General features: G+C 37.1%; 1 protein-coding gene and 3 non-coding genes across 17 annotated transcripts in view; 2 read left to right on the top strand and 2 right to left on the bottom strand.

The window, feature by feature from the left end:
* Positions 1-105: 105 nt before the first annotated feature.
* Positions 106-189, bottom strand: Trnal-uaa (transfer RNA leucine (anticodon UAA)). Its single transcript has one exon. It is a non-coding gene; the product is annotated as a tRNA-Leu (tRNA).
* Positions 190-1781: 1592 nt separating this feature from the next.
* Positions 1782-26433, bottom strand: part of LOC105226756 (myosin heavy chain 95F) — a 42273-nt gene continuing 17621 nt past the window's right edge. For 2 of the 14 annotated variants that reach the window (XM_049448941.1, XM_049448933.1), the window contains exons 2-21: positions 10370-10558; positions 9150-9223; positions 8844-8973; positions 8536-8697; positions 8203-8465; positions 7153-7559; positions 6542-7088; positions 6281-6478; positions 5789-6221; positions 5471-5712; positions 5299-5397; positions 5025-5146; positions 4687-4917; positions 4244-4288; positions 4035-4079; positions 3419-3539; positions 3236-3353; positions 2396-2497; positions 2237-2332; positions 1782-2147 (exon numbers count right to left, since the gene is read on the bottom strand). In XM_049448941.1, coding sequence (XP_049304898.1) covers positions 1996-2147; positions 2237-2332; positions 2396-2497; positions 3236-3353; positions 3419-3539; positions 4035-4079; positions 4244-4288; positions 4687-4917; positions 5025-5146; positions 5299-5397; positions 5471-5712; positions 5789-6221; positions 6281-6478; positions 6542-7088; positions 7153-7559; positions 8203-8465; positions 8536-8697; positions 8844-8973; positions 9150-9223; positions 10370-10550 — 3768 coding nt within the window. In that variant the 5' untranslated portion in view covers positions 10551-10558 and the 3' untranslated portion in view covers positions 1782-1995. The other 12 variants (XM_049448935.1, XM_049448934.1, XM_049448936.1 and 9 more) reach the window with 12 other exon arrangements.
* Positions 26067-26150, top strand: Trnal-uaa (transfer RNA leucine (anticodon UAA)). The gene has a single exon. It is a non-coding gene; the product is annotated as a tRNA-Leu (tRNA).
* Positions 26251-26334, top strand: Trnal-uaa (transfer RNA leucine (anticodon UAA)). The gene has a single exon. It is a non-coding gene; the product is annotated as a tRNA-Leu (tRNA).

Below are 26433 nucleotides of genomic sequence, written 5' to 3'. Positions count from 1 at the left end.
TAAAAGAAACACTGCTATAGTGTCATTTCATGAGTTTATACTTCTTAATAAATACTAGTATTATTTTCATGAGAACCTTTCCTTAAATCAAAAAAAATTTTAGTTTGTCAGGTGTGGGGTTCGAACCCACGCTCCCTCTCGGGAACCAGAGCTTAAATCTGGCGCCTTAGACCGCTCGGCCAACCTGACTATATTAAATACACCGCACAAATTCTCACTTATATAGAATTTTTGCTATACATAAATAATTCAACCTAGATGCTGCTGCATGAAGGGTTTGTGTCAATGTTTTTTATTTTAGCGGAGTCAACAACCAGAATGAAAAGGATTTGACGTGTACCCTAGAAATGTGTTTGCTTCCAAAATATGTCAAATATTAAGAATTTAGTTCAAACTTTTATTATAAATTTGCAATTATGCAAATAACAATAAGTTGTTAACTGTCATTTCAGCTACACACTCTCAGAACTAGATAATACTTGCATAGTTAATTTAAGGTAAAATGGTAACGGAAACATAATTACAATATCATTTTACTGAATGGGAAGTGGCGCAATATTCTGTGCATATCCATAAAGAGATTGGAGCAGAATGAATGGAGATAGAATGTTTTCTTCCTCCTCATACCTATGTACTTGTTTATTCTGTTGTTTATAGAACGTTATGATGCCTTACTGAGATGTTAGAACTTATACTGTATGAAACTATGAAATCCCATTCGGTTATTATTCGAAATGGTCGATAGAACGAGGCGCGGACACTATGGTGGTGTCGTTCTCAAGACAGCCGGGTCTAAGTAACCGGAACGGACCCGGATTTTTATCCGGCCAAGGATTATCAACTCGGAATTATTTCTCGAACTTATATGCTAATAGAATTACACTGGGTCGTTGAACGTCTCCAATTGAAAATAAAAATATTGAAACATTGCAATTTCATGTATAAAGTATTTATTTGCCATAGATACTATTCATGTTAGATATCGTTTTGTATAGATAAAATTATAAATAGACATTCTTAATGTGTAATTTCTTCAATCTACTTTTGCTAATCATAACAAGACATAGTAGTTTCTGTATACTGTTAGTTAGTAAAATAAACTAATAGCTCATAAGACTTATTTTCCATGTTTGTATGCCAATAAGTATACTCATGCCGTAACAAGACAACAAGATAAATCACATCAATTTATTTAATTTTCTGATTCATGAATCTGTAGATTGCGTATGTAGGTTTATAGTACTTGTGGTATTGAGGATGTAGACACAGAAATTTTATAGAATTTAATTGATATTGCATTAGAGTACATTTATACTGTTAGGAATCCAATTTGAGTAAAATGCATTAGCAATTTCAAATTTTTATTACATATTTAATTTAATAAATTTGCGTTAAACAGTGATTCATACACTAAATTTCTAGCTAACTCAGTTGTTATGTTTTTAACGAAGTTTTTCGAAAGTTTTGCAATAATGCGCAAAAATTGTTCTTTTATTGTTGTTGCATATTTGAGGACAGCTTTCATTTCTAACTTCTGCCACACTTTAATTTTATTTTAGTATTGTAATTAAATTCTGCAAAAACTAACAAAAGTAGTTGCGACTCTTCCTTTGCTTCTTTCGCAGAACATTGTAAATGATAATTTCATGCAACGCATACAATACTATAATAATAATAGATTTTTTGTTTTGATAAGAACAAGATTTCTCCCAAATCTAATGCTAACATTACTGCTACATATATTTCCCTTGTTCTTGTAGACACATTGAAAGCACATTGACTGACGGTTCTTTTGTTTGATTATTAAAAAATCGTTTTGCAAAAATACACATACAATTTCTGTAATAATTTATTTAATTACTACTTTTGATTTACTCAATCATATCAACTTAATAGTTGAAGCTTATAAACTGTTTTCAATTAGTCCACATATTCCTTTTCCTTACTTCCCTGCGCGTAGCAGTGTACAGCGTTGGAGACATTCCTAGTTATATTTTAGTTATTATTAGCACCCAGATTTTTATATGGTTTGCCGCCATTGCGTTCCCATTCGCGATTAAATTCATGGTCTAAAATCTCAGCGCCGCGTTTGCGCGTCAAACCGGTCTCCTCCAGGCTAAGCTCGCACATTTGCATGTCATCCACGCCTGCCACAAAAGAACAGAAGAAAATAATATATTATAAAATAAGTAAAAACAAACTCATTGCATTGTTCTTTTGCTCATAAAACACACACCTGCCACCAGCAATATGGGCGGCTTGTCGGCATGCAACTCCATTTGTCGCGCTATCCATTGTCCATCGAAGTGTGCGTACCAGAGGCCACGTTTAGCTAAAACAAAATAAGAAATTGATGAACAAATGGTGACAATACACTTTAAAATGATGTGCTCACTGTTTTCAGGCGCATTTGCGCGCATGAATGGTATACGGAAGTAACGGTGTTGGGCAGTAGTAATTTCCTGTTTCGGATGGGCCAATGGTGGTGCCTTGTAAGCTGTATAAATACAATAATATGAAAAAATGTGAGAAAATTTGAAAATATATAAATTAAAAAGTTTTCAATACAAGGACATGATTTTGATCGTTCCGTTTGTACGGCAGCTATATGATATAGCGGTCCGATGTCAGCGATTGCGACAAATGAGCCTCTTTTTTAGGGGAAAAGAACGTGTACAAAATTTCAGATCAATATCTCAAAATCCGAGGGACTAGTTCGCATATATACGGATACACAGACGGACTTGGATAAATGAGGTCCGCCCATTTACATATGTATATATTTTTTAGGGTCACCGCCGTTTGTTTCTGTGCGTTACAAACTTCGTGGCAAACTTAGTATTCCCTTCCCCGGGTATAAAAATGTGTTTTTGTTTATCAGTTTAAAAGTGTAATGAGTGTTCGCAGCGCTAATTTGTTGACGTGTGAGATAACTACTTTATCTAGTATTTAGCATGTTATCATTAATTGTTTGCGATTATAAAACAATTCGTCATGCTGCAATGAATTTCCAAGAATATACATACATATGTATTTGCGGCAAATATTTTTAAAGCACTTTGTGTTGATATATTTTGGACACTTCCCAAAACACTATTAAAGTATTTTAAGATTTATGCAAGCGAATACGACATTTGTTTAACTTAACATGATTTTAACATATAGTTACAACAACATTCGATGAAAACGCCAAATATTAATATATAGTATTATAATAATATACTAGAATGCTCACCTGCTTCCATGACACTCTTCGGTGCGCGTTCGTTCTCCTCCATGGTGGTGCGTTTGCGATTCTTTGCCTTCCAGGCGTGATAGACCTTCAAGCGACGATGGAACTCTTGACGACAAGCCTTAAACAAACAAGCAAATGCATTTAGAACGCACATCTTTGATATTATATACCACTATGGCTTACTTCGAGCAACTCAATATCACAGGAAGTGTTGATAGCATCACGTAGCTCCGAGTATTTCCATTTGGACAAATCGTATTTCTGCTTACCTAACGCCTGTTGTTGAGCGCGGACGTTTTCAGATCTGTGCAAAGGAAATTTTATGAAACAAATGCGTATACAAATATTGTGGACATGAAAGTTTAGTTGCGAATGAAATGATTAAATAATATTGAAAGTGTACTTATAAACTCGTGATTTGTTTGAGTTTGAAGCCAGTTTTTGAAGGCGCCAGGTGCCGTGATAAATAAAAGTACTTATTTACTAAATATTTTGTGTATATGACAATTTACAGTGACTAGAATTGCTCGTCTGTTGAGCATTACGAGTATTTATGGATTTAGAGACAAAACCAATTATGTTTATTACCATTATACTTTCTTTACCACTTAATTTAAGTTTGACTATTTATATACATTTGTTTACTGATAGCAAATAGATAGCTTCAAAAGTGCTAATGTATGTATGTACAACAAAATATTTGTAATGGCTAAAAATTCAAAACCAAATGATTTAAAAAATGTTTTTGAATGAATTTAACAATAAAGAAAACTATAAATTCAACAATTCTCCAACTCACTTATTGAAATACCGAGATGCAAACGTTGTAACACCTCGCGTAAAACTTTTTTGTGGTAAAAAACAATTAAATTTTCAAAAATATATAAAATATATTAGTAATCATTTCCAATGCCATATGATAACTATTTGTTAATAACAAGTTGTGCATAATTTTTAGTACGAAGTCATAAAAAACACATTACAAAAATAAAGCGTGCTGTTGTGTACCTGATAAGTTTGTTGGGAGCCATGGGCGACACATCACTTTGACCACTGAACGCAGAGGAAAAGAAATTTTGTAAATATACAAAAAAATTTAAGAAAATGAATACATATATTAATTACATGAAGGAATGCTATGGATCTTTTATACATAAGCGAAAATTTCGTTGTAAAATAAAATAAAAAATATACAATAATTAAATAATGATATGTACAAATATATAAAGAGGATCAATATGAAAACTGAAAATATATTGGATAAGGTGGGGTCTCGTATGCCTTTTAACCAACCCCATTACCACTTTACGATAATAATACGTTTAAATAAATAAAATATTTGCAATAATATAAAAAATTATAAATTACTTTAATTTACTCAGTTTTCGAAACAAAGCTTTTTACAAATAAAACCGTGCTACAATAGGCTAAATTTTATGCATTTAACATACTTGCGTATAACCGGTGGACTGTCCTCAACCATGCCATTCGTTTCGTTGGCCAAACGCAAAGCCAATTCATGATCACGACGCTCCTGCTCCAATTGCTGCCTGTACTTGGCGTCGTCTTGTGCTTCCTTCTCCAGTTGTGCTTGTAACGCCAACGCTGCCCGGCGATCTTCCTCCTCTTGTCTTAGCCGTTGCAGCTCCTCAGCCTTTCGGCGCGATTCCATCTCAGCTTTGCTGCAAATTATTAAAAGCGACATTAGAAAAGTGTTAGTGGTCATTCAACTTGAGGAATAGCGTAGCAAATGCTTTTGTATTCAACAATAAGTTTTCGCTGTGCTTACAGTCGTTTGTTTTCTTCGTCTTCAAGTTTCTTTCGCTCCTCCTCCTCCTTGGCGCGTCGTTCTGCCTCCAGCGCTTCCTGTATTTTGCGCAGACGTTCCTGCTCCTCTGCTTGCTTTTGTTCCTATGTAAAGTAAACGAAAAAGCTCATATACACAACTGTAACATCATAATTAGAAGGATGTTGAATATCATTCAAAACAATACTTAAAAAACATATTTTTATGTTTCTCTTAATAAAGTTGTTTGCAAAAATATGAATCAATTTTGAGTTACCTTTAACTTGGTATTCAAGTCCACAGTAAGCTTATTCATATTGGCCATAACGATGGTGAAGAGACCATCGATTTCTCTTGAAGATATTTTCTCGTTTGTCTGTAACAAAAAATTACATTATTTTAGACTTACATTTCGTTGTTGTCATTCAATGCACTAATGGAGTACGTACCTTGATTGTTTTTATGGCTTCGTCAACTTGACGATTTATACCATTCACTTCGCTTATAAACTCATCGCGACCCTTCTTCAATCCACCAGCAATTTCAATAGTCTTTTGCGCATTAAAGCGTACTTTGTTGATCTTCGCAATACCTTGGTAACGCGGACGATGCTGTTTGCGCGCCAAATAACCTCGCACAGTGCGTTGTATGAGCAAAACACAATTGTTGCGATACTTGATACGATTACGCACTATAGAGTAAAAATTAATGAAATGGTTAGATTGAAGTTCAGTAATAATACGAGTAGAGTGCATATTTGGACTCACGTTTGATCACACACACCGCACCGAGCGTTGATTTCACCCAACGTGAACGTATCAGCCATTTCTTCACCTTGGCTACGATCGCCAACAGGTTTTCAGGATCCGATTTCATAATGCGATCGAATTCAACGAACTTTCCAGGGCGGAAAAATACCTTCTTGACACCAAACTTGAAATCCTTTGAGCTGAGGTTAAGTGATTGCAACATGGCTTCGCAGAAAGTGCGTGGTGGCAACTTGGCTAACTCCGGCGGTAAAACCGATTTATACATGTTATACAGATCGGCGAACTGTACGCGCGACGGATAACCGTGCTCCATTAGCTCCAGTACTGAAATGGTGCCAGAGCATTTGAGTTGTGCCAAAGCTAGGCCACCTTCGAAGTCACGGTCTATCATTTTGCTGTTTGGCTTGATGCAACGTATGAAATTGGTGCCCTGGCAATATGAAAAAAATATTACTATGAGCACTAATTGTTAAATTAATTACTGCTTACATTCTTTTCTAATTTCTCCATTAACTCGGCGAGTTGCGTTTTGAATTTCGAACCGACGGAAATGAAATTCAGTTTGCCACGTAATGCTGTATTACTGCCCGATGGAAAAAGAGTTTTTAGCAGCGGGTTCTCGCACTCCTGCACCAAACCCTCCAGAGAAGCATGTAAAGCATCGTTGTTTTTCTCAATAAATTGTTCCTGTGAAATGTAAATAAATGATAATTCAAACATCGCACTCAAATCAAGTTCATTACCACTCACCGTATTGTAGCAGACAGCGCCAGCAAAGTGGCGAACCAGAAACCCATCCTCATCCCTTAGCGTGCGATGCGCCTTCAAGCGCGATGAGCGCGGCAAGCCCAAACGGAAATGATTTGACCACGCCTTGTGCACCTCAGCCGTGAAGTGCTGTGCCGACGGCTTCGGCAGCTTCGACTCCTCATCCAACAGCGTATAAATGCCGTTTGCCTTCGCTTCGATTAAATCGATGATATCCTGATTATCGGTGAATGTGATTTCCGGCACATTTAAACCCTCACTCTTGTACAGCTCTTGCTCATTCTTCAGAATATTGTCGTTGAAGAATTTTTGTAATTTCTCATTGCAATAATTGATGCAGAATTGCTCGAACGAATTCACAGTGAAGTATTCAAAACCAGCAATATCCAAGACACCAATGTAGAAGTTGGAGGCTTGGAAGGGAATGCTTTGATTAATTAACGCTACAATGCGATCAAAGAGCCGACTGTAGATTGCTTTGGCAAGTGCATCACGCGCATTGCTGGCCTCGTAAATTTTCAAGGGTACCCTAAAGCAGCAATTTTGTAGAATTATAATCATTAAGTGAGTTTGTGTGAGACAATGCTACTTACATAATAACTGTGCCCTTAAAGCCGCCACCCTTGCTCTGCATCACTCGCGATACCAGCGCTTGTCTGAGTTCTGAAGGGTCCACACCCAGCAGTTTCGATGTAATGGTTAGCGATTTCTCCGAAGTTTCCGACACTTGACAACCACCTCGTGCATCGTCGGGAATCTCTTCAAAGGCAATATTTCCCAAATGCAAAACGGCGGCCACTAATGAATAGATTTCTAGCTTATTCACTTCGCTCAAGCCCAAGCGACCCAATGCGCGGTCGAGATTTTGGAAATGATTGTAATCGTCTATTATGGGATCCTTAAGCGGTCCTTTCTTCACGTGATTTGTGGATTTTTGAGCAGCAGGAATCAGTTGTTCCGTTTTGGCATTGGCAAAATACTGTGTGCAGCCAGAGAGATACTGGAATAAAAGAAAGAAAAGGAATTACATGTGAGATAATCGTTCATAAAAATAAATATATTAAGATATTAAAAAGTTGAGAGGTGAGAGCTGGTAAAAGCTCATTTTTCAAACTTCTACAGAAAGGTATGAAACACATTTTGACTCTCTTTTAATTGGCAAACCAACATATAAATACTCAAATTTCCTTTTATAAAGAACGAATGACAACAATCTTCAAAAATCATTAATTTCTTATGGTGAGCACTTGTGCGTTATTCTATTTTTATAGAAAATATTTTCAAGAAAACTAAGAAAGTTTCCTTTTCCTCTCTAACAGGATCTAGATATCAACAAAAAGATTTTTTTTATTTTTAGCGCAATAAAAAAATATATGTATGTACCAAACTTCTCATTATCTATAGGGCACGCAGATTAATCGGCACACCATGAATGTGCTGTATTAATCTTCGTTTTCTGCTATCTACTTTTTATTTAGCTTTTTTTTGTATGTAATCGAAATAAAATTATGACAAACTATAAACAACAATTCAAAGTTATTAATTTTTATACTTCGAACACAAAAACCTTTACATACTGATCCACATACGAACGCCGTATCATAAACTTCTTTCAGTTACATATTTTGCATGGCCTCACTCACCCGATAATCATCCGGCTTGCCTAAATTAAGCTTATCGCGCAGCTGTTGCGGCGCACCTGCAAGCAACATGTAGAATACATGATAGTTGCGCTCCTCCGAACTCTGCGTGCATATGCGACTCTTCTCCAGCAAATAGTGAGAAATATAGCCGCCAACCACTTGACACTTGCCATCATAGTGCACTTCAATGAACTTGCCGAAACGCGAAGAGTTGTTGTTGCGCGTCGTTTTTGCATTACCAAAAGCCTCCAGCACTGGATTGGCTGCAATAAAAACGAAATAAATTATATTTTTTCGAATATAAAAGCTCTGGTGGCATGCTTCATTGCTTACCATCTAAAATTTTTTGTTCGATTGGTCCGGCACTGTCGCTGGAATGACACAAATACTTCAGTAGATACTTGGTAGATTCTGTTTTGCCAGCGCCCGATTCGCCAGATACGATAATTGATTGTGACGATTTGAGTACGCGCATATCGCGTATGGCCTTATCAGCTGCAACAATTATATATGTACATATGCAGTGTAAATATGTATTTATGTGCTTTGTGGTCTCAATATATGTGTGTGTGTTTAAGATTTTCAGTGGAATTCTGTGTAAGATCTGTTTTTTTTTTGATTGTAGATAATTGTTATCTTACCTATCGCAAATACATGTGGCGGCAGCTCGCCCAAGGAACGTCCAGTATACTTCTTGATTGTAGCTGATGAGTAGAGATCACTGATTTCACGATAGGGATTCACAGCAATTAGTATGTTGGCTACATAAGTCTGCGAAAAGAAATATTTGTATTTTTAGTTAAATTTATTTTGGGAAAAATAATAAAAAATACATAAAAGATTCGAGACAATGTTGTAAAACGGTTAGAATAAGTGTTTTCGTTTTCATTTGCCTTTATGACGGGTTTATTAGCAATATCCTGTCCACTAAACTTCTTAGTACTTACATAGATTTTGTCTTTATAGTAACGTGTTTTTAAATTATCCAAAAAAGTTGCCTCATTCAGCAGCATAAGTTCACCTGGAAGAGAAAATTTAAATAATTAATTGTTTTTGTAAACAACATCAGTTTATATGTATATTGCTATGCCTTGTTTAAACTTTTTTTTTGGGTAATTAGTGGGCAATGTCATTTCAAAAATTAGTCTTATCACTCCAACGATTTCGGTGTATTAGATAATGCATTAATGACATAAATATAACAGCTTTTGCTGCACTCGGCGTGATTAGCTTTAGAACGAAAAAAACATAAATCTCCAATCACTGAAGAAATACGTTCGCAGATACATGACTGAAATGAAAACTAATTGTGATGTTGGAAGGAGTGCCGTTTTGTTTGCTTTCAGTGTGTGGTTTTGTAAAGCAAAACTTAAAACAAAACGCCGGAGTATATAGACCAAAGCATTTCACGTGCTGAATATAAAAAAGAAAGCTCAAGACATAATGTGCAATTTAAACTTACGACATTATTGCGTGTAACTCAATGTATATAGCCTAGCTTTTTCTTTCTTTTTGTATTTTTTGTCATGTTAGCGGTTGTGGTCATAAAGTGAAGCGACTTTAAGCGCTTGCGTTCTCACAGCTGGCTGCGGTCGACCTGATGTCTCTGGCTTCAACATCTAAGGATGTTCATGAAGAATCTAGCTTGACCATGCAGACGTTACACAACTGGCCCGGTCAGTTAAAAGAGTCAGAAGATGATTAAATATAAATATAAAAAATCTCACGAAATAAAAATTTGCAAAATTGAAATCGGCATCACTCTGACGAATGGAAATTGCTTTGGCAAAAGAAAGAAGACGAGTTTTGCAGACATAAGTATGCAGCGCACAACGCCAGAAAGAGTGCTTTGCTACAACGAACGAATTCCGCGCGTAACAACAATGGCTGTTTAGTCTTTGGAGAATCGAAACAAAGCGTTTTGGAATTTTTAGTAATAATAAAATCGTTTAACAGTTAATCTTGAAGTCGTAGACGCGGAGGAAGCACGTGATACTCGACGCCCTGATAAGGTACGGTGTGTCTTTGTTTCAAAGCTAGTTGAGCTATAGGCATATATGTACATATGTATATAATTGTGTTGGTATACAAACACATACTTATGGTACATGTTTACTAAAACAAAGTGATATAAGACTAAAAATATAATTATCTACACAACACTCACAATTGTCGTCATGATCTTGAGGCCCATCGCACGATGAAAATATATCGTCGACATGACAGGAGCGCTTTGGATATTTCCGATCGACTGGTTCCACCTCGAACTCCTTGGCACCGATCTCCGAGATGCGACACTGTATATAGCCCTCGACTGGATCGCGTGCCCACACCAATTGTGTGTCCATTTTGCGCACTGAAAAAAGAACGAAACTCGTTATAAAATATTACCGTTAGCATCAAAAATAGAATTCACTCATAAAACGCAGGAATGTTACTTCAATAATGCTTACGATATTTTTTTATCACAAAAAAGTCGCTACAAGCTTATCGTGCGCTTATGCTTTCTAAACAAAAAAATAATAATAAAATAAAGTAACAAAACACAAAGCACCGATACTCGGCTGAATGCACGTTAAACAGCACTAACACGATTCTTTTCTGGTTAAAAGTGTTCCGCAACGCTAGCAAAAGTCAACTAACTACGCGCTCCGACTGCGGAGCACCGTCAACCCAAACACAGCAACGGTGTTGGGTTCAGCGAACACGCTGCTCCACTTCGATCCGCTGCGGTACGAATCAGCCGCTCCGCGCTCAGTTTCGTTGACTCGTTTAGTAACTGTGCTGGTTGGTTCATTGGCTGGCTAGTAGCTGATCGACTGGTTGGTGCTTGGGCCGGTCGGTCGTCGCTGTGGCAATCTAAGCGAGTTCTGTGCACTTTTTGCACAACCGCTTATTGCCATTCTCTCACCACTCGCTCGCGCTCTCTTTAGGCCATGTCAGGCTTTTGGTTTTTAGATATACATATATTTTTAATTTTGTTATTGTTGTGTTTAATTGTAACTACTATTATAGCGATTTCGCAAGCTATTTTTTATTTCTGGCGTTAAATTTCTACATTTCTATGCAAAAGTGCTGGTCTGACTCATTTTTTGCTACCTGATAAGATTAAGTTCGCTTGCTGGGCTCAAGTACATACCACAATTTGGGCATTTTGCTTTTGTTGTTGCTGAAGTTTTTTCATTCACCAAGATGTGGCGACATGAAATGCTTGTCATGGGATATGAAATGAGACTGTGGGAATATGACATTTGAATATACATATGTATATACTTAATAAGGTAAATAACGGGTAATAGTTTACTGTACTGTGTCCCCTCACCCCTCACCAAAACAGCGAAAGTTAGCGGAAATATAATTGGTGATGAGCGGTGAGTGCGTCGTTCAATAGCGTCCATCGCGAATTTAAGAACAATCACCAGACTATTAAATTATGTTGTTGAGGATGACAACAAAGAAAATTGGATAATGAGTGGTTAGTTTGCGGTGTAGGCGCATTAAGTGTGTGGACGTCACCCACATTTGCCATTATTTAGCACCCTTGACCGCGCAGCTCACTTTGTCTTGCGATGAAAATAAATAAATTGGAGAAATAAAGGCGAAACTTACGCAAACAAATGAGAGTAAAAACTATGTATATACAACTTATTATACATATTGGTTAGTAGATACGCCCGTGCGTGTAAACGAATTTGTAAAAGTACATACAATATTACGAAAGGTGGAATGGAAAGCAAAACAATCCAAAAGCGTTTAAGCGACTCGTTAAAATATTGATAATGACTTTCAATGGTGACTACGATAGATGGCTGGCTGGTGGAAGTGACGATGTAGTAGTTGCTGGGCAACGCAGCCGCTCATTTGTTCTCGCGTGATGACGCCAACAGTTTTTTGTTTAACCAATTGGCAAGGTGAAATTTATTAAGACTGTCAGTTAGCAATCCCAAATTGCTGTCAGCGTTTGCCGGTCGCATCAACAAACGAGGGTGTGCACAAATTATTTACATACATATATACGTACATACATATATATGTGCGCATGTGTGTATATGCTAAAAATGTTTAATTTAATAAATCTTACCCTGTGCTTTTTACTACGTTATTATTTGCAATGGAAATGCGAATATGCATAAGACCATTTTAGGTCAATTATAGAAAATATTTTTAAAAAATCTGACTGCACCGAAATTATAATACCCTTAATAGGTGCATTTTTTATAACATAAAGGGTATAAAAATATCATTACTCTGAGTTTGTTTGATCAGTTTGTATGACAGCTACATCCTATAGTGTAGCGGTCCGACCAATGAGTTCTTTCAGGGCACAACGAATAGAACGTGTGCGAAATTTCTGAAAGATATCTTTTTAGTTTCAATAAGAGCACTACAATTTTTTTTTTTAATATTAGGTTGCCAAATATCTCCCTTCCGGCTTTTAGCCTTTTGAATTTCGCGGCTATCTACATATAAAGCGCTACAGAGCTCGTATACTATACATCTTTGAAAGGTCTTGACATAACCTACAAAACGACGCTATGCATAATTAGTTTGGATATTACGTTCAACAGTTATAGTTGTGTAAACATGGAGTTCACTAACGCCGAAATTCGCGTTATTTTAAAGGCATCCTTCGTTAAAGGCAAATCCGCTAGAAAAAGGAAAGTTTTGCTGTGTGTTTATTGGGATTGGAAGGGAATCATCCACTATGAGCTGCTCCCATATGGCCAGACGATGAATTTTACCATCTACTACGAACAACTGGACCGCTTGAAGCAGGCGATCGACCAGAATCGTCTAGAATTAGCCAACAGGAAGGGTGCAGTGTTTCACCAGGACAACGCCAGACCACACACTTCATTGATGACGGCGCATATTTGAACTAAATCCGATCACTGTAACACTTTTTATAAAACATGGAATAAAAAGCAAAAAGGCGGAAGGGAGATATGTTTGACAACCTAATATATGTTATAGAGAGGTCCTTTCTCAACAATGTGTTCCGAGATCGTAGTGTTACTTTGGACAATTCAGATTGTATCAAATTCTGTGAAGGTGCCTTGACAAATAAGAAAGTTCTTCATAGAGAGATATGAGTTTGATGGACCAGTCAGAAAGATATCTCAAAAACTTCTTCAGTTTTTGTTCGCATATATAGGAACATACGGACATAGCTAAATCGACTCAACTCGTTAAGTAGATCATCTCTATATATATATATTTACTCAGTGAATAAAAAGGAGGGATATGGAACTATTCTTTTCCAGCGCGGAGTCTCCAGGGAGATTCCGGTGCTCTGCAACAAATTTTTTCACAAAATTAATAAAATAAAATATCAATAAACTCCCGCATCCTATATACTCCTGGATCGTCAGTTTTCTCTTTACGGCTCTGTATATACCTTATAGAGCCTCGACGTTTCCTTTTGAGTGTTAAAAGCTTAATATACCAATGCTGATCGAAAATTGAACTCAACGGATGAAACATCTGAGACACACCCACGGCCAACATTTGAAAGAGATCTTCAAAATATGTATAAAGGCCAAATAATGTTCTTTCGATTGATAATAAACATTCCCCATTAAATTTGAAGTTTCTGTGTTTTTTCTTTAACAAAGTAGCGGACCTCGAAAGGGATCAACCTTTATAAGCAAATACAACGTAGACTTTTTTTTAATATTCTTACCAGAAATATGCTCTTTGCCTTAACTTTAAAATTCCGCTTCTTTAATTACGTACATTTATGTAAATGTAGCATAAAATATGCAATAGAGTTGATCTATGTAGTTGCCATAATCTTGTCTAAGTGCTCGAATTTTTAAATTTGCACTCAAAGAAGCGCAACAAATTAGCAACAATTTTTCAGACAATTTAACACTATCTTGATTATGCACTTTCATATTCTCTTTAAGCTTCTAACGAAAAGTAGTTTCATGTTGCGAAGTTGATTAGTAGCAAGTGGAGTTGCAGCTAAAAGTGAAGAGCAGCAGCTATCATCTTGCACTTAACCTAAGAGTGTCTTGGAAGTACCGGGGATATTCATTAAAATATAAGCATTAGGATTGTAATTTAATTAATATTTTTTTTGTTTTTTTGGTTTGAAATAGTTTATGGCTTATAGTATTGGTTAAGAGGATAGCAACCATATCTTTCAGGGCACATACTTCACAGGAATGCTTGGATACTTCGAAATCAATTTACTGTCAATTAAATACAAATTGCACAATTAGTTAATTGCTTAATTGTATGGAAAATTTTCAAATTACTCAATTATTCAAACTTGGGCACCAAAGGGCGATAGCAGTATTTTCCATAACTCTATAATGTATATAGTAAATACATGGCGCCAACTGCGGTAATTTATGGAAATCAGTGTATTCGAAACTGATATCATGCATTAGCACACCCCTAGTGCATGAATAATGCTCGCAAACACTCCTCTTTAAGAACTGATGTACAAAGCAAATTTTCAGCTAGCAACTCATATAGGACAGCAAACACTTATTAAGTCACAGTCTACACCCTCAGCGTGTTGAGTTGATGTGGAGGAAGTGTTATACAAACATGTGGCTGTTAGATCACACATGAAGCTTTTGAAGATGACGACAAATCCACAAATAAATTAAAAGAAAAGCCAACACGTTGTTTCAGCTGCAGTTGCCATTCACACCATCACTTATTTTCGCACTTACAAACATACATATACACATAAATGACCATATGTATTTACGCACATATATAAGTATATAAGCATACTATATATGGTGCAGTCGGTCGATGTGCGCATCTATGTAGATACATCACATAAATTCCAGTTGCAACTCATTTGACTAGTACTCGTTTGCATCAAGTGCGCTCAAGTGCAACATACTTCTTTCAAAACCGCTCCGCGAGCTGCGCTGTTGCATCTTCTTCTACTTTTACGTATGCAGATGTGTAATTTAAGGGCAATCTCCGCGCAGAATGGAGAGGCTGGCTGATGGAAGTGCCGTGCAGCAAACCAGTCGACATTGACAGTGGTTGGCTGAGTCTTCCTTCGTTTAACACGCGGAGCAGCAGTCAAGGAAACCCCAAGAATTACGAATATTCGGTAGTTGGTAGTTTGTTATTGAAAATGCGAATGGTGGAAATGCACAAAGTCAAAAGCGACATGCCCGAGTGCTTGCACACTATATACGGCATATGAATATGTATCGCCAGATATGCTGATTTCTGCCACAGAAGCAAAAAAGTAATACTTAAATTTATGTAGCATTTAGACCATGGCGAAGTGTTGAAAACACAAAAAAGCCTTAATCTATGCACTAAGCTCTTACATACATACATCTATACATTCACACATATGCAGATGTCTAGATTAACACCATGGTTTGTAAGGTTGTTTCCAACGTCAAATGCAATGTCCGTCCCATCTTCCGTTATTCATGCTTGAGTCTGTCACAAGCGCGTTGACATTGACTGGACTGTGAAGTACAAAGCACTCAGCGCTTAGTCGGATGTCAACGATTTATGAACATGCATATTTATATACATAAGTAAATAGGATATTACTATGTATGTATAGTATGTATGTGGGTGTGTGAGTTTGATTTAAGTACAATGAAAATGCAGTGGTTTCTGGAGACGTTATTAAATTTGGGCCCGTATTTTCTACTTTGTGTGAAATGCTTATTTAGAGCATAATATTGAGTGTCATATATTCTAAATGTATAACAAAACAGTATAATAAAAACGGTTTGGTATATAAATGAAACTTTATCCCATCCCAAACCCCAATTTTAGACGGTTTTCAAGCATAAATTGGCCGATGCTGCTGCAATTTCACGAAGTTCATCAATCGTCGCTGGCTTGTTGGCATAGACCATAGACCATAGACTTGGCGTGGCCCCACAGGAAATAGTATAAACGGCGTCAAATAGCAATACCGAGACGGCCAATTGACTGGGCCATCTCGTGAGATAACATGTTCATCAAGCTTACTTTTCAATAAATCGATTGTGACATTCGCTGTGTGAATTGTGGCGCCGCCCTGTTGAAACCACATATTGTCCAAGTCCATATAATCTAATTCGGCCAAAAATATTCTTGATCATCACAGAAGAAGTACGGCCCAATGACGCCGCCGGCCTATAAACGATCCCAAACCGTAATTTTTTCGGGATGCAATGGTGACTCATGGAGGACGTGTGGATTGCTGCCTGACCATGATGGTATTTTTACGATGAAAATCCGGATCATTTTCAAGTTTTTGCTCAGCTCAATTCAGGAACATACGACGATTTTGGTGGTCAAGCGGCTTCAGCTTTTGTGACAATTTGAACTTGTATGAATGTAGGTCAAGATCTTTTCGCAAAATTCGCCACCACTACGTCACAAAGGTTACCAACGCTTGAGAACGACGTGTGAAAGGCTGATTTGGATCTTCCTCAATTGATGCGCTAGCGACAGCAATATTCTCGACACTACTTCAACTTCTTTGTCTCACTGGCACAGCAACATTTTGCACTGTGCCTGTGGATTCAAAATTTTTCACTAGACGCTCAATTGTTGATCTGACAGGACGATTATGAAGACCGAAAATTGGACGTAGTATTCTTAAAGTTCAGGCCGTTGACTTCGAATTTCGGTAGTAAATTTTAATAATTTCTACTCGTTGTTGAAAAACCCTATACATAACAAATAAGCTCGACATAATTCTAAGGTTAAAAATGTCTAAGTGGCAATATCACTTTAATAAGGGATCAGAAAATACCTACAAGAGCAAATAAAATTGAGATTTCGTTCAAAAGAGGACTGCTCCAATTCTTCTATTGTTTTACACAAATCCACCTGAAATACAAGACGAAGTGTCATCTTAACCTTATGTTATTTAATTTTGGTATAATATACGGAAAAGTCTTTGAAAAAAATCCGATATTTTTTGTTTACCCGGCGGAAAGTTTTAAGGTTTTTTCAGGTTATAAATATAATCTATAAAATTTAATATACCATAGATTACAGAAAAATTTTACAAACTTGTACGGAGGAAGTTATGTCGAAAAAGTCATTAGAGTCTCAGATAGGGATATCAGTCATATCTCGAAACTTTAAGAATCGGAACTAGGAATGAGAAAAAAGTTGAAGGTACACCTATTGAAGATGGAGTGTATTATTATTACCACCTACATTTCGAAGAATTTTCAATTTAAATTATCAATCCATATAATAATCCAACTTATATGGTATATCCTGTAAATAATTGAATTTGTTGTGTTGAAACATTTTGAAGTGTGCCCTTAAAAAGACGTATAAAGAGAAATACGCCGCTGTACAAAATTGCTGTTTTTCGATAGACAAGAGAAAAGCCTGTTGGCGATGCATGACACAGCGCTTAAGGTTAAGCTTATGATATTCGATGCTTGTGTGACATAATTACTAAACCATGAAATATTTGCAACTACAAATATGCAGTGTTTAGTTGAAAAAAGAGACTGGCGTACGACTATAATTTAGTAACATAAAAAAACACTATGTGAAAGAAGGTTCAGTTCTTTTTTCACTGTATGTATGTACTGCACTCTCGATGCAACGTTTTTGAATAAAAGGCGAGGATTTTATGTATCACCACGGCACATTTGCTACACAACCTTGGCGCTCTTAAAGCCGACAACAACAGCAAGAACTCGCACAATGGATAATGCGAAAGTGTTGCACTAAACACGGCACACAGCAGAGGCTCATGCACGGTTGAGAAAATTTCTGGGCATAGGTCTAAAAGCGGTAAATGGCTTTGCCCAAGCAGGTTGGACTGAAAAGCCAGGCGAGCAAAGTGATTAGTATGATTTTGCCTTGGAATCGCACTTGCCCATATGCACATAGACACCCAGAAAGTATACACATGTGCACAACTACTTGGTGAATGTGAGCTTTTCTGCGATAAGTTGGCCAGAGTGACACTTTCTGGCGCAGAAATCCACGCCGAGGTAATTAATACCCTTAACATCGTTTTTAGAAACGGCTTTGTGCGGCGGTGGGTTCTAAGTGCTTCGCAACTTACTAGCATTAAACCAAAAGGTTTACAACATTATCGGCGATGGAATGCCGTAAATTGGTGCTAAAAGTGCTGAAATCCCCATTAACTTGCAGACGATGTAGTGAGTGTTATCATGGGTTGCCATGTGTAAAGTACGAAATGAAACGAAGCTTATTATCAAAAGCACTAGCAGAATTGGAACGCAGGATTTCAGAATTACACTTTAACTTACAGTCATCATAACAAGATATAATTAGGACAATTTTATTACAATCAGAGTTGCTATATATACGTATATATATATTCATATCAATCTGAATGGTTTTTTTAAGTATTTGGGTGATTTTTATGAAGTGAATATTTAGGCATGATGGTAAAATCATCGATGTTACGTAATGCAACTAAATTTCCTCACATTTGGAGTATACTTGCATACATATTAAGTTGTCAAATATCTTCCTTCCACCTTTTTGTCTTTTGAATTTCGCAGCTATGTGTAAAGCGCTACAGAGCTCGTATCTAGCAATACTATACATCTTTGAAAGGTCTTGACATAACCTACAAAACGATGCTATGCATGATTAGTTTGGATATTGCGTTCAACAGTTATAGTTGTGTAAACATGGAGTTCACTAACGCCGAAATTCGCGCTATTTGAAAGTTTTCCTTCATTAAAGGCAAATCCGCAAGAGAAACATTCCGTGAGATTAATGGTGTTTTGGGGGATGGTATTCTATCACTTCGAACTGTGGAGGAATGGTTTCGACGATTCAGAGCGTGAGTGAAAACGACACCATGGATAAGCCAGCCGGCGGCATATCTGTGACGACGAATACCGATCAAATCATGGAAAACATCGAGAAAACTTCGCCCAGAAGATGGAAGTTAGTCACCAAACCATTTTAAACCATCTGCAGTAGGCTGGATACACAAAAAAGCTTGATGTTTGGGCTGCTTTTGGACCGAAACAACGCCTGCGATATGCTGCGGAAACGGAACGAACTCGACAAATTTTTGAAACGGATGGTGACTTGCGACGAAAAATTGGTCACATACGACAATCGTCCCAAATAGTTGCTAAGCCGGGATTGACGGCCAGGAAGATTTTGCTGTGTTTGGTGGGATTGGAAGGGAATCATCCACTATGAGCTGCTCCCATATGGCCATACTCTTAATTCTACCATCTACTGCGAACAACTGGGATATTATGAAGCGTCCAGAATTGGCCAACAGGAAGGGTGTAGTGTTCCACCAGGAAAACGCCGGACCACACACTTCGTTGATGACTCATCAGAAGCTACGGGAGCTCTGATGGGAGGTTTTAACACAGGTAAACTATAGGATGTTCTCAAATTTTACGTCAAAAAAGCTATAAAATAGTACCATTGCTCAAAGTTGGAAATTATTTGCTGAGAGTTGCCACCTTTTTGAAAATAATTCAAACAATTTGAAAGCAAAAATTGCATAATGCAATATTACTGCTGGAAAATATTTAATGTAGATCTTGGAAATTTAATAGACGCTATGTCTATTAAAAGTTGGAGGCTAGATATCTATCGCAGCGCAATTATTGTTTTATTTACTAACACAAATAACAGCCTACATAAATTGTATTTGATCGCTTGTGATGCATGTATGTAGGTAAATAGGCTGTCTTGCATTTATTTATATTGAAAAATATACACCCTCTTGTTTGCACCTAAGCATGCCGAATATTTTTGTCCGACAGTCAAATGACATTTATCGATGTTATCTACGAGTTGATAGGTGCATGAACATTGCGCTTGATAACTAATCAGTCATTGCTATGAAAGTGAAAAGAGCTGACATTGCTGCATTTATATTCGAGAAAAAGCCAATGTTGAAATATCACTTAATTGCTATTTTTCTGCAAAATTAATACCGTCTAAATGCCGCCATAAATTAATTGCGCTGTTGTATACTGAATAATTCAACGACCGAAGAGCAGTCAACTCCGACTAAACTGTCAATAGGAGAGAGATTAACATTCGCACAAACCGGTTAATAAACTTACCACCATCTTTATCGTTGCGCCGTTCTGTCTTCGTATAGAAATCCATTATAGCGCAAATAAATTATTAATTAATTGTCGCAATGAATGAAGAGTATCAGGTTCAAGTTTCGCACACATGCACACATACGCGCATACAGAGCGTCCGCTAAAGATCACAAAAACTCACTCTATTAAAACTATAGATGTTTTACTTTCTAATTAGCTTGTGGGCGGCAAGCGTGTGCGGGCGCAAACGACACCTATTATTTATTAGTTTCTAACAAATTTGCATATGGCTTATATTGGCGTGCTGTGCATCACTGCGCGCTCGTGCACTTCAAAGTACACACCCGTGTGTGTGTGTGTGGAAAATCACACGAATGTGAATATTTACGAAAATTCTGCTCGTTTAAACATTTTGTTTGATTTTCCAGTAGCCATTTGCGGCGTTGCAAGTTCACATATGAATTGTTAAAAGTCGTTAATATTACTGTAATTTGCTAGGCTTCCTGCTGCATTTAGCTGTAAGTGAATAATAGTTGAGTCACATGCCTAACTGCATGTGTATATACACAGTTTTATATATATCCACATATAGGGGCGTGTAATGTCAGTTGTTATACATAGTATGTCTTGTTTTCGCATCAATGTTGCAAGCAGCATTTTTGCTTGCCACTTAGCGTCTTTTTTCATAACTATTTACACTTTCACTTAAACGGTACCGCATTGTTGTAAATATTTTGCAATTTATTAATTGTAATTGTAATGTAATTTCAGTTTCCTCATTTCTTTCACTTAAACGGTTGATTTTGCTAGCCACATCTGAGAAGCCCGCATGCACATACATATGTAGCATACAAATTTGCACATTTTCTCATATAAAGAAGCGCTTCAACAACAATAGCGGAGAAGAAACAATCAGACGATTGCGTTGCTATTGCACAATGTTGCAAATCACTCGCATAGTCGCCATACTTTGCGTGAAGTTTTACTAAAACATTGTTGGTGCCTCGTTGCACAGTGGTCCCAATGTCTATCATTATTCGATTTCGAGATAAAAAAAAAACAAAAGTTCAGCGGTGCTCTTCAAAAATGACTTGGAATTTGGTTTAAGAGTCACAATTTGTTGAGTTATTTAAACGAAACTTTTCAATAAATCTTATCCAAAAGAACAAGGAGCTCCTGGGCATACTGATCCAAGGGAATATAGCTATTAGAACGTATCATAAAATAAGTGCGATCCATACGGACACGAAAATAATTGAAATTAAATTCAAAGACTAAAAAGGTAACTGAAGGCAAAGGACTTACGGCTAAACGTTACTGAAGAAGGAACTTTGAATCGTCGAAAGTGATTAGCCTTACTTCTAAAAACCTCAACAAGAAATTACGATAAGTGTATAGAAATTTAGTTGGGCTTTAACAAATAATGTATGCTTTATATAGATTATACTAGTTTATGTTGTTTTCAAAGTTTTCCTCTAAGTTTCTAAAAATTTTTCATCTCTATATACAGTTCTATATTATAAGAAAAGCTAAGCTAATACGTTTCTAAAAACTTTTGTTATTTGTAAATTCGAAAAATCGAATAAAAATAGTATATCTATAATTTTTGGAAAAAAGCTTATTATTAATACCAACGAATTTCTCATGTATCAGCCTCTTTATAAGCATTGTTTTTAGCGTTGCAGCCCTGTTCGATTCACCACTGTTGCCATTGTGGCAGCTAGGTAAGTTAGTGCCGCTACCATTAAAGCCATGTTTTCAACATTGTTGTTGTCTTAGGCAATTCTGACCTACATTACCACATCGCACAGTACGTCATTGGATACGTAAACATAACGTGAGGCAGCTGCAACATGTAACAATAAAGATTGCAGCCAAATCATAATGCTTTCCACCATGGCGTATCATTATCACTCGACAGCTACATTGACTGCAACAATAGCAAAGTCGAAGAAACTACGAGCGTGCAAAATGTTATGCAGTATGGAGAATGCGAATTTGCTTGATCGATTTTTATTTCACATTTCATTTCATTTTCATTGCACCAAAACAAAAGCACCACAACGATAATAATAACAAAAGAGTTGGAATAAATCGGAACACAACCCGAAAAATTGCCATATGGCACGATATTCGTACGCGCACACACACAGGCACACACTATCGCGGGATTACACTGCTGGAGCAATAATATTCCAGAAGCATGTACACATTTATTTGCTTGCAACACACACAACTTGCAACCACGAAAACATGCAATAGTTTAAATGCAAGTCGCGAAAATGACTACAAAGCGTTTTACTGCCGCAGTGCCCGAGTTTCTTTTTATTTGCGTTGGAAACTTTCGTGTGTCACAAGGAATCCAACCACAGCACGCTTGCCCACTGGGCGCAGCCCCAGCACTCCCTACGCCGCCACCAACAAATGTGTGTGCATGTATGTATGCACCTATTTTACCCAGTAACCGAGTTAAATACTTTGCTCAGTGCATAGTTCACTGTTTGTTTGTTCGCGTTCCGAGTTCGTCTTCGGCGTTCGCGTTGTTGCTGTATGTATTATGGGCTGCGAGCTTGTCGACGTCACGAATTGCACTGACACCGATTCACATTGACGTTAAATGTTTAGCTAGGATTTTATTCAATTCAGGGTGTGTTGCGTCCGCCCTTAGAGACCACTGAAAACGGACTGTGGGCACATACGGACTCCATAGGCGTGAGCCCATATCGTTTACGATATAATGACCTCGTGTCGTTGTCATCTCGCTGCTGCCGTTACTGGAGGAGCTTTTACTTGCGCTTTCTAGTGCGCAGAATCAGTGGATGGCGGTCATTATGACGCTTCAAAGATTCTATAGATAAATGCAAATTAATGCCCATTGTACTGTGGCGATGTTGTGAATGCTTATTACGAGCAGATACGTATAATATATATTATAAATGCGCTGGAAACTACGTGATTTGCTTTGAAAGGCAAAACCGACTGGATTGTTGAGAGAAATGAGATCGTTTCGTTAACTTTTAAATTATTATAAATTTGCGGTGTATATGGTTGGGTTAACAATCGAAGCTGTCTAAGTACGCTTTGTCTTACTTTGGAATAGTTTCTTTAATTTCACTCCAGAGCACTTTTGCATTGTGAAATTATACTAGATAATGAGATTCTTTTAGAGGTATGTATGTACATATACATATGTCTATTGTATATAGTAATTACTGGTTAGGTTGAGTTCTTCAGATAGATATACAAACACCAGTTGTGGTAATGTGGCAATACTCAATTCCAAGCCTACTGGAAATAGCGATGAAGGAGAAAGTATGGGATCTTTCCCCAACTTGATTTTATATTCTGGCTAGTGCAGAACGTATAGTACTATAAGGGTGTTATAATAAACTTGCCTATGAGTGAAATATTTTAGAAGGTAGGGCTTTTTTGACCTGTTACAATTTTTTTATGGAAGGATACAAAAACCAGCGTATTTACAAACACATACGAGGTGTGTTCAAAAAGTATCGCGAATTTTGAATTTTCGCGGGTTAGGTACAGCTGTGTTCAAAATAATAGGAGTGCCCCTGAGAAAAATATTTAACCCCAAAAAATTATCATGTTAAAACATGAACGTCAATCACTTTTTAAGAAATATTTATAACGGTATTCCGCGAGTAAAACACAAAGCATAAACTTCAGCTGTTTACATTATTTCCAATGTTATGAGTTCAAATCAGTGTCGGTCACTGAATTGCGCTGTTCATAAAAATAGGAGTGTGACCTACCAAGTGGTATAAAACATTTTTATTCAAACAAAATCTGTAAAAAACTAAAAAGTAAGTACAAAAAAATAAAAACGATGCGATTTTTAAAGGATAAGTCATTTATTTTCATTAATGGGTAGAGGAAAACATCCTAGGGACAAAAAGCGTGAAATCATTAAAAATTTTAGCAAAAAACGGGAAAACTTATAAAGAAATTAAAGAAATACTCGGGTGCTCTGATCAAATGATATCAAATTCCCTGTCCTACAAAAATAAAGCCGAAACACGTGGACGAAAACGCAAAACTATTAAAGAAATCGATCGACGCATACTCCAGTCCTCTAAAAAAGATCCCAAAGCGTCGCCTAGAGAAATAAAAAAACGTCTAGATCTTGATGTTAGTGACGTAACAGTTCGTAGACGTTTATTGGAATATAATTTAGTTGCGCGGATGCCGCGAAAAGTTCCATAGTTGACAAAGCAACATAATTAGAGCACGGCACCAATTCGCCAAGGAACATGGCATCTGGCAACCGGAGAAATGGAGAAATATTTTGTGGACAGAGGAATGTAAGTTAGTTTTATTTGGTGGCACAGGGTCTAGGCAGTATATCCGTCGTCCACCAAATACGGAATATAAACCGCAATACACTCTTAAGACCGTCAAACATGGTGGTGCATAGTGGGAAAGTTTCTCGTACAACGACGTGGCACCAATCCATCTGATAAAAGAAACCATGGAGCAGTACGTGTATGTGGATATATTGAAAAAAGTTATGCTGCCGTACGCGGAATGGAATATACCATTAAAGTGGTTGTTTCAGCAAGATAACCACCCGAAACATACAAGTAAATCTGCAAAGGAATGGCTCCTGGTCAATAAAGTTGAGGTTATGTCGTGGCCTGATCAGCCGCCTGACCTTAATTCAAAAAGAAAACTTATTGGCAGATATTAAAAAAGTTGTTGCTGACCGTAGACTATCAAATCCAAGGGAATTATGGAGCACAGACCACGAGGCATGGCAGCAAATCCCGATAAAAAGGGGTCGTGATCTGATCGATCCCATGTTCCACGGATCTGCTGCTGTAATAAAAAAATCGCGCTTACTCTACTAAATATTAACTAAACTAACTTATATACTAGTCATACTTTCCAATTTTTTGATTTTTTTTTAGTTTTGTTGCATTTTGTGATGCACTCCTATTATTTTGAACACCGAATATTTGATTTTTTTATTTAAATAATTAATTTTTTTTTTCATTTACTGTGTATTACTAAAAATTTAAAAGTGCATAATAAGACTGCATAAAATGAACAATTCGTGGATAAAAGATAAACTAATAAAATTCTTGTTTTTATTGAAAAACATAACTTTGTATTCTGTATTGTGATGCACTCCTATTATTTTGAACACAACTGTATATTCGAATTTCGAATTTTTTTTGTGGCGTTATGTTGGTACTCATGTCTCTCACTTATGCCGACAAGCTTGGCCATTTTGAATGTTCTTTTAATTGCTGACAGCTGCTTTGCTTGCACGTGTTTTGGATCGTCTTCGATTTTTACCTATCAAAAAAATTGCACCACGATAACGCCCCTGCTCACACATCGTTGCTTGTGGCCAAAAACAACACACTAATGATGCCGCAGCCACCGTATTCCCCAGATCTGGCCCCCTGTGACTTTTTCTTGTTCCCTAAACTGAAGAGGCCCATGAAAGGACGACGTTACGCTTCTCTTGGCGAGATAAAGACGACATCGAAGGAGGAGCTGAAGAAGATAAAAAAAAAATGATTTTTTGAAGTGCTTCGAAGATTGGAAAAACCGTTGGCACAAGTGTATAATATCTCATGGGGATTACTTTGAAGGGGACAAAATATATATTCATGAATAAATAATTTTTGAAAAAACACAAAATTCGCGATACTTTTTGAACGAACCTCGTACGTACATATGCCACCTAGTATGCATATTTTTCACAAACTGTGGTACTAATTTTTATGATATATTGAAATAATTTCGAATGCGATGACTAATTATACGGGTTGTCCTGATATTGAAAGAGGCGTGAAATAAATGGCGCAAGTCAGGTTGGCCGAGCGGTCTAAGGCGCCAGATTTAAGCTCTGGTTCCCGAGAGGGAGCGTGGGTTCGAACCCCACACCTGACAAAGGACTGCTTAGAATTTTATCAAAAAATTCTATTTTTTAGAAAAAAAATGTTTAAAAAGATTAAGACAAGAGGTCCTATCACTTCTGAATTAGGATGTAGTCAGGTTGGCCGAGCGGTCTAAGGCGCCAGATTTAAGCTCTGGTTCCCGAGAGGGAGCGTGGGTTCGAACCCCACACCTGACATGGTACAACACCGTACTATTTTACAAAATTCCATACTTCTACAGAGAGCGAATTGTAGAAAGAGTATCTTATTGGCGGACTCTTCATTAGAAATATTGT

This window comes from Bactrocera dorsalis, chromosome 2 (assembly GCF_023373825.1).
Source record: "Bactrocera dorsalis isolate Fly_Bdor chromosome 2, ASM2337382v1, whole genome shotgun sequence".
NCBI classification, from domain to species: Eukaryota; Metazoa; Arthropoda; class Insecta; order Diptera; family Tephritidae; genus Bactrocera; species Bactrocera dorsalis.
This window is presented reverse-complemented; position numbering and strand designations above follow the sequence as displayed.